At 41.1% G+C, this 12,275-nt stretch overlaps 1 protein-coding gene across 1 annotated transcript; it reads right to left on the reverse strand.

Moving 5' to 3' along the window:
* Positions 1-3,660: 3,660 nt before the first annotated feature.
* LOC115529125 (C-type mannose receptor 2) lies at positions 3,661-8,028 on the reverse strand (the record flags this gene model as incomplete). The annotated part of the gene is made up of 4 exons (XM_030337614.1): positions 3,661-4,380; positions 6,540-6,631; positions 7,034-7,387; positions 7,488-8,028. Coding segments are annotated over 4 exons (1,167 nt in total), but the record flags the coding sequence as incomplete, so codon positions are not given.
* Between the last annotated feature and the right edge of the window lie 4,247 nt (positions 8,029-12,275).

The following is a 12,275-nucleotide window of genomic DNA, read 5'->3' on the forward strand; positions in this document are numbered from 1 at the left end:
AGATGTCGTCTCACCACCCAGAGCTGAGCCAACGAGCGGTCTCATGCCACTGCCTGCTCCTTCGACACCGAAGCTAGGCACAAGGTTGCTGACTGGAACTCCCTTGCCAGAGAGGCATCCACCGGCTGGTTCTGCATGAGACCAGAGAGGTGGTGGGTGTACAGAGTCAGGATGGCCACAGTATTAGCCAGGCGGCCTTGCATCGCCGTGGACCTGTGCTGCTTACCCAACAGACTCTTCATCGCCTTACTTGTCTTTGTTCAGACAGGCCGGACCCCCGAACAAAGAACCTGGGGAGCGAAAGAGTGGCGCCAGGTCTTTGTCCACAGCTGGAAGTGCCCCACAGCAGACCTGCTCTTGGCCGGCCATGTTGGAGAACACTTTAGTCTGCCTTGACCATCTATGGTAGGATGATGGTGAAGTAAACTGGCGACATAACAGGTCCTTGAAGTCTGGTAAGGGAGGGATCTCTGACCTGAGACCTTCCTCTGCTTCAGCCTCGAACCTGGAGGCAGCATCTGTCGGCTTTTCGGGTAAAACGATGTTCAGGGCCTTGGTTGCCCTGTCAACAATCTCCCCTAACAGGTGAGCCAGCTCTCGCCGGGAAGGGTTAGCTGAGGGAAGCTGTTCACTGGGAAACTCCCCACTCTCTGAAGAGAATACTGTCTCCACATCCAAGTCAACCTCCTCAGAACCAGCGTACTCCCTGTCAGAGAAAAGACTGGGAGGAGGGGAGGGACCCACGCAGAGAGAAGCTGCGCCCCCCGGACGCTCTCCTCATCTTTCTTGTTGGCCCTTCCAAGATAGATAACCCTCCCCGTTTTGATGTGAAAAAACGGCAGCGGGCTTCCCTTGTATGCATCGGCATCATGAAACAGTTCATGCATGACTGGGGTGTATCCCTGGCCAACGTTGCGTGCTGGTGGCCTAAACATAACACACAATTATCGTGGCCATCCTCGAGGGGCATGGCAATGTTACAACCAACACAGTGATGGCCTGAAGTGCCCTCCATGCTACTGGGAGGAGTCAACTTGGCCACGCAGCTCTGCTATAGCTCCCTCACATGGTGTAAAAAAAAAACAGCGTTTCACAGAAAAAAGTTTTTATTTTTTTTTGTTTTATTTCTATTAATGAATTACTTTACTTTCTTAGGCAGTTTCCGTTTCGATGAATTGCTGCCGACCCAGTTCCGAGCAAAGCGCTGGGCTCTCCGGGATGGTAGCTAGCTGGAACAATGTTCACCTGCCTTCAGCTCGCCAAAGCACAGCCTACTGTTCGGCAGGGCGTCGCACAGTGCGTGAGTCGTGGGTTTCACGGACAATACACTGTCAAGACTCTCACAGCTTTGCTTTCAGCCAGGGAGCGGACTAAACACGATATGGCAATGAAAAAGGTGTCGACAATCACACTCGCCGGCTGCTTAGGCGAGAGCTCCTACGGAGGTTGACAGCAGCCCCCTGGACCGCAGCGACGCACCGATAAGGAGTGGGACAACGGCGTTGGTAGGACTTCTGTGACTCCACAGAAATGTTGTTGCCTCGCCTCTAGCGGACCGAAGTCACTGCCAGGCGAGGGACCTGAAGCCAACGCGTGAGTCGTGGGTTGCACGTACAATACGTCGGTGTCACTACCAAGCCAAAAAGGATCTTTCTTTTCCGCGATCCAAGGAGGCTGCCCGCAGACCGACTCCAAAACTTACACCGGTAAGCGGATACCAATGCTGTAACCCACACATGTTAATCTAACACACAACCCCACACGGTACCTTTCACACTGGAGATCAAACAATTACTGATTGCACGTCTACACAGGTGTTTTATAGTGGTGTAGGCGTGACCGGGCGTGCCGGTGTGTCTTAAAGCCTATCCACGGTCCTTGGTCTCAATACGATAGAGAACTTATCATTTATGCCTGATCAATAATAAGTAATTGATAATAACTAACATTGTTCAAAAGCAAACGTCTAATATCTAATCACAGACTAAAATGAAAAATCGTATATCATCAATAACTAACATCTTATACATTTTCATTAATAACTTATTCAGTTTCAATAATAATTGATAACTAGCGTTGAATCAATAATAACTATAATCATCAAATAACCATCCCTTAAATCGAATTACTAACATCTAATATATATTTTATAACAACTAACATTTTATAATTAATCACCTATATCTAATCAATAATAATATGGAATAACCAATCACGTATACATAATCAATAATAATATGGAATAACCAATCACGTATACATAATCAATTATAACTAAAATGTAATAACTAAGGACCAATATCTAATCAGTAATAACTAATTTGTCACAAATAATCCCCAATACCTAATAAAGTTATACTGGCTAATAAATGAATAACATCTAATAGCTAATCCCTATATTCAAATCTATATATGTGAGTAATAACTAATATCTTATATTGAATGACTGATTAAGACAATGGATCACGGTGATGTTTTTGCTTTTATTAAATGGCTACTAAGACAGTATCTTTTTGTGAGATTTAAACAAATAAACTCAGCAACGTAAAAGGTGATCAATTATTGAAAATAAACATTGTTCTACCGCAAAGCAACATTTCCTAAAGACAACAACAACAGCAACAGTTGCCAAGCAACACAGACTAGCTTACTGTGAGATTGGCTGTGCATTCAATCTAAAATGAATTGTTATGAGGTCACAGGACTATGTTTACAGAGTATTTTACAACTGCTAAATGTCTATCAGAACCAAGGATCGGCACTATCTGTTTTATAAATAACTAACCACACATCTACTTGTCATCTCATCGCATAAAACAAAAGTTCATTTGGTTACAGATCATGGGGTAGAGGTTAGGGAGCATCTTGATGTAGGAGTCCTACAGTAGAACTGTGGACATTGAACCAAGAACCCTTCAGATGAGAGTCCAAGACCCCAACCACTACACTATCCTTCCAATATTAATAAATTATGTTCTACTAAACTATATTCATTGGATTGAATTGGATTTTGCATTTCAACCTCTTGGATTTACAGGCCAATATCTTTGTTTGCATCAGGTTTTGAAGTTCGGTTACGGGCAAATCAATACCAAGTCCTCCTCCATAGTCCAACTAACACTGAGACAGACGAGACAGGGCGAGGAAGGGAGGGGTATCTTGGACCGTGCAGTTTGAGTCAAAGGAAGACTTTGCATGGCTGCCAGTATCAAACATTGTGGAGACGGAGAGAGATTATTACATATGATCAGATTGGACACATTTGATTGTTTGGGTCCGATCCATCTCACTATTCTCATCATTATTTATTAATAATATAAAACTGGGCAATTCTAGAGCTGTTTCAGCAGTATCAGAATATTATCTTTAATTTCTAGTTTTCAGACCTACGTAACGCCATTCTACATAGGTAGTATAGTATAGTGTTGGGGTGCAACGGATCACAAAACTCACGGTTCGGATCGTGTCACGGTTTTTGAGTCACGGATCGGATCATTTTCGGATCAACAACAACAATAAAGATAACAAGACAACTTGTGATTTTGTGACTTTAAATAAAATCTTCAAATGTGTAAAAACAAAAAATAAAGTGAAAAATTAAATAATAATCCTGCTTCCTTTAAGCATAGTCAATATTTAAAAAAATTGCAATCTGAGGCATAATTCCTTCCTCTTTTTAACATGGATAGTAAATAATCCCTAACCCTGGATTTACAATTCAGGGTGTCTGCATTGCCTGGGGAGAGTTTAGAGTCTACTCTCTCCCAAGGCAATTGCAGACACCCTCATCTTCTTTTGTTTCATCAAGTATGGTATAGCGAAATACAGTTTCTGTCGTGTTTTATTTGGCATTTTGTAAATCCATTGATTTCGGTTGGAAGACTCATTGCTTATTGCAAGGGGGGTTGCTTGTAATCTTTTCGCTCGGTTCTAGCCCTACTGTTGATACGGAGAACCGAGCGAAAAGACTACAACCACACATAAACATGTCCGGTTCCGGTTTCCGTTTCAATGGGATTTACGGAACGCCAAATAAAACACAACAGAAACTGTATTTCGCTACGATACTTCGTGATGTTGTTAATACCGGAATCGTCCTCTAAACATGCGCTGATCATGTGAACGCAGAACTTTAAAATCACAACCCTAAAATCAGGTCATGTGGCAAAACAGCAGATTTTGATTAAAACAACGCTAAAATCAGTTGAGAGGGCAAAACAGGGTGGGAACCAGTGGGTTAGTTGAAGAGGTTGCTGTAGATTCAGGATGTTGTTGTTTCTCGTCTTTGCGTGTGTTGTGGAAGATCTCTCCGTCTGGGGCCTTCGTCCAAGTCAGATTGAGGTCTTCGTTCACCATCTTCTCCTTCAGCTTCCCGTGCAACTGCAGTAGGACAGTCAAGGTTAGCTAAAGAATGTTAGCTAACTTGCTATATGAAGTTAGCCATATACATATATAAATATGTTTGCCATAATGTTGAGCTTTATAATTATATCCAAACAAAGTTAACAACAGGAAGTCAGCTACATGAGGATATTTCCATAAAGTTATTAACATATCATGTTAGATAGATTTAGTAATATAGTTATTAATTTAAGATTTCAAAGTTAGCTAGATAAAGAAGTAGCAAAAAATCTCATTATTGGAGAAAGTTGGTAAGAAATAAGACATAAACAAAATATTTTTCCTTTATATTCTGTATTTTGTTTAATTCACCATACAAGAAAATGACATGGGTCTTTCTCTCAAATAGACCTGTGATATTGACCGCGCCAATGCAGCCCGGGAAAGATTTTGTCATGACTCCGAGATTTTTCTGGGCTGGCAGACTGCTTCCATTGAAACTACATACAGTCTGAGACAGCATAGACCTAAGTATAAAGTGAATGTGGACTGTATTCTACAATACTTCCCGCTGAGTCTCTGCACTTTGAGATAACTTTATTGTCATCCACCAGGCTTAAAGTGGAAATGAAGCACTGAGAACTGTGTCAATTTTTTGTTTGTTTTTTCATTTTTGGAAACACATGGATTTTCATCAATACTGAAATTCAAGTAGTTTCACCGTAAAATGACATGTTTATAACGACTTTCGCCTCTAGGGCGCAGCCATGTTTTAAAAACGCAGGCGCTACGTCATCAGAATGGTTGGCTCTTTAAAATAAACATGTCGGATATTGGAAGAAGAACAGGGGGGTCCTTTTGTATTGCCCCTGGCTGTTCAAACGAATTTTATCGGTTAAAGGAGAGCGGTAGAATAGTTCATTTCCATGTAATTCCCGTCAAGAAGCCTGAAGTGCTCCGAAGATGGTTAGCTGCATTGAAACGCCTCAGCCCCCCAATGGGACCAGGGCAGAGAGTATGTAGCGACCACTTTATAGAGGCTGATTACATCGAAGAGGGAGCTTTTTCTGAAGATGGGAGATTTGTTCGCCGTCCCACCAATCGCCTGAAGCCAGATGCTGTGCCAACTATTTTTAATTTTAGTGGATATAGTGCTGGAGACACGGACATACCCGTCAGATCGGACCCGGGCGCTGCTCTTAAGCGCAGCGAAAGAGCGCAGAAACGTGCTTGCCAGGCAGAGGAACGAGAGGTACACTTAGCTTCTACTACTAGAGAAACAGATAAATTAGTACAAGTACACTCACTGTTTGAAGATTGTCTTGTTTGCAGACTAGCTCGCTCCATGCTCTTGATAATTTCTAATCCATCGCCAAAATAATCCATTGTTATCGGAAATAATCCATTTGCAAACACCGTCGGTTGCACTATTTTCGCATATTCACGTGCACACCCAAATGGCACGACAATTACTTGTATCATGAAATTAACGAACTGTAAGGCAGCGTGGAGCCCAGCTGCTGCACCCGTGTACTTTACTTTTCTTATCTTATTATATTATAATAATTATTATATATATATATATATATAAAAAATATAATAATGTAATAATATATAATGTGCAATATATATACATATCTTACACTGCATTACTACAGGTTCATTTCATGGCAGCAGACACTCTCCATGTCAGTGGACATAGGGACACAAACCCCACACAAGCACCACCGATTGTTTCCTGTGCGCTCAGATACATCTCTCTCTCCTTCATCTATTTCTCCTCCATAGTCAGGCTCTGTTGGGGGCACTAAAACTCCGACTTCTCTTACTGGCTCAAAAGCATAGGCAATTGGATGCCTGCCCTCATTGGTGGGTCTATCCAATTCGTCCATATCCATTTTGTTGAGGCAGTAAGCTACCTGTGAGGCTATGAGCCGCTATGTAAACAACATAGAATGTTAATACCAACCATTCTCGTGACGTCATCGTATTCTGAAAACAGAGATGGCGGCGCACAGGCTGAAAACATTGTAATTAATGCAACGTGTTTGTGCTTCATTCTGAATAACGGGACATATTTCCGACTTTATTTGTATTTATGGTATATTTAAATATTTAACTAGTGCTATAGACATGTTTTATTTGATTGCTTCCTTTCCACTTTAAGCCTACCAACATTAATTTAGTTGACCTCTGACCTGTTTGAGGATCGCCTCACTCAATTCAGGGTCATTGGGGTCGATGTCTGTCGAGCTGAACTTTATTCTGAACGACTGCTTCATGGCTGGAACTGAAAGCACAATGTTTTAGCATTTAACCAGTCAACAAGACAGAAGAACTCAAGAATCAAGATTTATCTTTGCGATTATTTTACATGATATTGTTATCGTGATTATTTCATTGTGATTAACAGATTAGCAATTCAAAGAATATTCTGTGGTGCCTGCTGTATATAAACAGCAATTATAATAAAATAACAATTGCTGAGTTGTAACGGCTTTATGTTATGTCTTTGGTTATGTAAGTATCAGTTTTGTGTTTGTTTTTATACATAAATTGCGACTATCAAGATTAGCTAATTGCTGATTGTAAAGCTCCAATTCAGACACACAGACCCACAGACAGACATGAAGTCTAAATGGCAGACATAAATACAGATTAGTTTAAACAAAATATTAAGTGCAAATCTTACCCGCGCTACAAATAAATTTGAACTTCAGGTGACAGGAATAATCTCTCCATTGCCAACCATAGTAGATATGAGCCATAGCGCAGTTGGTCAAGGTCCTTTCAGTGTTGTTGGGCATTCTGTGCCTCCAGTCTCTGTACGAGGAGTCGCTCCCATCTGACCACGTACTCCAAAGGTTCCGGTGCAGTCCAATCCATATATTTGCTTTGGGATTATTCATTTTAGAGAACAAACTGTTCTCCTCCAAGTTCCTTATGCTGGGCAGGTCTGTGTGGTGTTCACGGCAGTACGACTGGGCATCCCACCAACTCTTCTTACTCTGGATGAGGACAATACCGGAATCAGCGAGCGTAGCATCTGTAAAAGAGTAAACTAACTAAATAATACAAGTGTTGTTGACCTTCTCCAGTGGCTAGTTTTAATTATTCTACTACTAAAGCTTCTACCAGGGCCTCACCTTTTGTGTTGTTGTCGAAGCAAAAGAACAACAATTCAACATTACAATTGACATCGACCCAATTGTATGTTGCTATATTTATTGCGACGCATCCTTCCCTGCCATTAACGTTGTTTGGCTCGTGTCCCCTCCAGGGCCAGCTCCAAGGCTCCACCTCCCCGCCGCTATAATTAGCGTTCTCCGACAGCGACCATGTCCAGGATTCGACATCGTCGTACAGCCCTATCCAGAGATGGGAGTTGTACTTGCGACCTAATTCCACCAACCTCGTCTGGTTCTCCGGGCCGTGTACGGTGGCCAGATCACCACCGTACTGCCTGCAGTGGCTCTGGGCATCGCTCCAGGTCAGGCTCTTATCGACAAAATAGTATTGATGAAGGGCTGAACAGACACCTGGGAACACAGTTGAACACAGGTTACCGCACTGGCAATCAGGTAGAACACACGGCACAATACGGTGACCACCGGTGAAATACAGGGAAACCAGTAAAACAAATGCATGCCAAACACAAGTAAAATAGGAACACAGGTAAAACACATGTCAAACGCAGGTAGAACAGGTGATTAGACATACAAAAGTGAAATTGAATCATACATTATTTCGTACAGTTTAAACACTCACAGACCTGTAAACAGCAGAAAGTATGTCATGCTCCCTTCAATCACTGAAAAAAAAAAATCGTATTCAAGAAGGATTATATCAAAAATATGAACCAATTACACAAGCCAATATCAAACATTCGTTCATAGTTATGCATTTCTTTTTTATATATATATATTTAATTTTGTGTTTTATATGAACATAGAACAAGAAACAAGCGAACAAAAGAGTGATAGGACATGACAATGCACACATTTGAAATATATCCTCACATTGGAATATAATGAAATAGAATTAAGAGTATGTTTTTAGCGATCGCATTTTTTCCAGTAGCCTATTCCTCTCCTCGGGAGTTCTCCAAGATATAAAGATTTCAAAGAAAAGTCTGATATTATTTCCCTCAAAAAAGGTATAAAACAAGAACAAGACCACAAAACATGTTTTATGCATTTCTAATCAATATAGAACTCAAATATTCAGTTGAAAAAATAATTCACTCACTGAGACACGCATATGCACTCTATAAATGTGTTTGCCAATTATCTACCAGTTCTTTAAGTACCTACTTGCCAGTGAGCTGGAGAGGACCCAAACCGTAAAATTTGGTTGATCATTTGGAATAATCTGTCTTGGTCTCTCACTCTCTTCTCTTTCTGTTTATGCAGGCAATACTTATACTGGAAGTCATGCAAAGTCTTCCTTTGTCTCAAACCGCATGGTTCAAGGTCTCCCTCCCACCGTATCATCTGTCTCAGACATGAATTTGACTAGGGAGGAGGATGGGTTTGCCCGTAACCAAACTTGGAGTAGCCTAAAAAAATATTTTTCTACCGACAGATTTTTACGGTACACTCTGTCACGCTCTCTGCGCAAGAATGCAGACCTTTGGAGACAGGGCATTCTCTGCCAATGCTTCCACACTCTGGAACAGCCTACCACTCCACATCTGCTCTGCCCCATCCCTACCCATGTTTAAAAAACAAGTCCTTTGAACCCTCTTCCCTAAGTCCTTTTACCCCTTCCCCTCTCCCCTTTTTTGTTAAGCGAACATGGGCATTTTTAAAGGCGCTATAACAATTCCAAGGTATTATTATTATTACAAAGAGGAGGTTAAAAAATGTGCATATTCAAATCCAAACTAATCCAACCATTTCAGCAGAACATAATTGAGCATCATATGCATATATATTAGATATGTAGTAGGGAGGCCGGAGAGTGGTTAGGCTGTTTGATCACCGATGACCTCAGTCTACCTGTTTTCATCCCTGAACAAGATGACCCCTTACTCCTACCTTCTCCTTAATGACCTGTCTCTGTATTTACTCTAAGGTCCTTTGCATGAAAGCATCTGAACAACAAAAAAATCTCACACGATCTCCCACACACACGAAAGGAGAACTACCTAAATACTGAGAAAACACTGATTGTCCATAAGTATGCACTATTATGAAAATAACATGTATTATTATTATGTAAAGTCATGACAACTGGTATGTCATAACAGGCTGGGATCTTTTGTTTGACTGTATTGTTTATAGCAGAAGTTGTGTCGGACCGAGAGCCCATGGCTGATTTAGCTCCCGCAGGGTTCTGAGAATGCAAAACACATGGAAACAAGTTTAATTTGTGTTCATGCAAAGCTAAATGACCAATAAAGTTCCTCTAAGGAGATGAAGTGGTCAGGAGCCACTGCTAAATATATACCTAATAACTAATATCTAATGCATTGGTTCTCAAAATGCGGCCCGCGGGCCAATGGCGGCCCGCAGAAACATTCCTGGATGCCCGCAATGACATACACATGTAAGTTAAAAAAAAATTTTTTTTTTTAATCTTTTCTTATTTTTTTATTTGTATTATAATATCAATATTAATTTAAACAAAAATAAATAAATAGAAAGAGAAAAGTCGACCCTCTCTAGCTTTCAATTAAATCCTTTTACATTGTTAGTTTTAATCCGACTGTACATTACTTTGAAAGGATGAACCTCAGTTTCGTGATTTAGACCTCACTCCCAGCCTGTGGTCTACATCTGCTCTGAAAGCAAGCTGGATAATAACATTAGTTTGAAGCTGATAGAGTGGAGCAATTACTGTGATTGCTGACTGAATTGCAAGAATGTCATCGTGTTGTAATCTGTGTACTAACTAATATACACACCAAAGTGTGGTAGTGCCTAAACTTTTTAGAAAAGAAACTCACTGGTTGTTACATCCCGGTCTCGGCTTGGAACATGAACGCACTTGCTCCTATCAATTACATCAACCTGCAACTTGAAAGGTGGTTAACCAGGGAGCAGCAAGCACTGGGGTGATCATAACAAGGGCTTTACCTGATCTAAGGCTTTCTGATAGGTGACCAACACTTTGCTTCCCCCTTCAGGTCGTTAAAGGGTGCTACATCTATGCAAGAAAAGTCTAAACATAATACAAATAGCTAATATCTTATAAAAAATAACTAATCACGAATATATAACTAACGCAATGAGCCACGATAGGCTTACTGCTTTATTGAATTGAAATAAATCAAATGGAAAATGGAACAGTTAAGATAGACTACATCAGGGGTAGCCAACATGGTTCCCACGGGCAGTTTGTCGCCGTAGGAACCACCTTCGGGAAGGGATGCCGTGTTTGGTCAGACCAAGTACAAATACTTACATTTGGGTACCGATACTATGGGCGAAATTTACTATAACATTTAATGATAATATATTATTATCTTGCATATACGCTATATGAATTCAATAAGTGTGGAGAAACATTGAGTAAGCACACTCTCCCCCAGTACAGCTGCAGTCTGCTACCATAATGTCCGCCAAGAGTCGAGGTTAAAGAGTGCAGGCGGCCTATGGAGCCAGCCCAAGCTGACATGTTTTATGTGTGTCGCTAGCATGTTCCATTTAAGGTGAGTTACAGGCTGTTAGCCTAGAGGGTAGCTAGGGAGCACTGGATAGGAGTGTAAGATTAAATGTAAGTACAGTAAATGTCCACATAAGGAAAGGATGCATGGGATGAGGTAACAAAGTGTGGATGATGGACGGCCAGAATGGAGGATACAGGCCGAGGTCTGGGGAGAGGCTCTTGGGTTATTTTGAAAACTAACTCTGTTAGCTGTTTGCTAGTGATAATAAAGTCTTTATCTTTCATATTTTATTTTTTTCAGAGTCTCGTATTTGTGTATTAAGTCTTAGAAGTGGTTTTTCCACACACCAAATTGCTGTGTTCTTTCAGAAAGTCGCCGAGTCAGGATCGCTTTTCACTCACTTTATTTGGTAAAGGTATCTACGAAAAATGATACAAAGCACCCTACAAAGCAAAATGAGAGGAATTGTATAAGCACGCATGGAGATACGCTTAGTAGGACATCTGATGGATGCGTTACCTAGAACATTTCTGGTCCCTTGGGCTATGTGTGGTGACCAGTGGCGGCTGGTGATCAAAAATGTTGGTGGGGCACAGTAATAGACTCGGGGTCTGGGGTTCCCCCCCCCCATAAAATTAGGGCCATTCCACCAGCCATTGCTATTTCACCCATTGTTGTTATTCTGATATTGAGACAAATCATGATCACTGTCCTATAGCGTCCATTTTTTGTGAGTCTCAATGTCTACTTCAAATGCAGTTAGAAATATGAGACAGTTGCTTCATTTTGTTTATATGCTACAGGCCGAAAGACTAAATTAATATGTAACTTACTTGCTCCTTTTAAGTATAACATTGCTTGGGGAGTCCAATTCCTCCACTGAAAAGGGTGGTAAGTGCTTACAACTCTCTGCTAGTTAGCGATCTATCTCTTCTCTATGTAGTTGTGTTGCGCGAATGCTGCTGAGGGAGGTAGCCTATTTGATTGATTCGCTGAATTTTTCAATCATGTGGTGATAACAAAAAAGAAAAGTGATACCATTGGCCTGGGGCGCACACTGGTGCGACCCAAGGGCGAATTTTCTTGCGCCAATGAAAAGCTTTTTCTGCTTGATAGACAGCAAAAAGTTAGCGAGCTTGCATTAACTTCAACGAGGCCGGCGCCCCTGACTTGGAGGAGGGCTTTATTTAGAAAGACCAATAACTAGCCTAGCCCAAATCATTGACGTTCAGACGCATTTAAATGGTTGCTGGCAGTGACAAGTAAATCACACGATTAAACGAGGATAAACGCTATGTATTTTTGTTGATTTATTTTGTAT

The sequence above is a fragment of the Gadus morhua genome, chromosome 17 (genome assembly GCF_902167405.1).
Source record: "Gadus morhua chromosome 17, gadMor3.0, whole genome shotgun sequence".
Lineage (NCBI taxonomy): Eukaryota > Metazoa > Chordata > Actinopteri > Gadiformes > Gadidae > Gadus > Gadus morhua.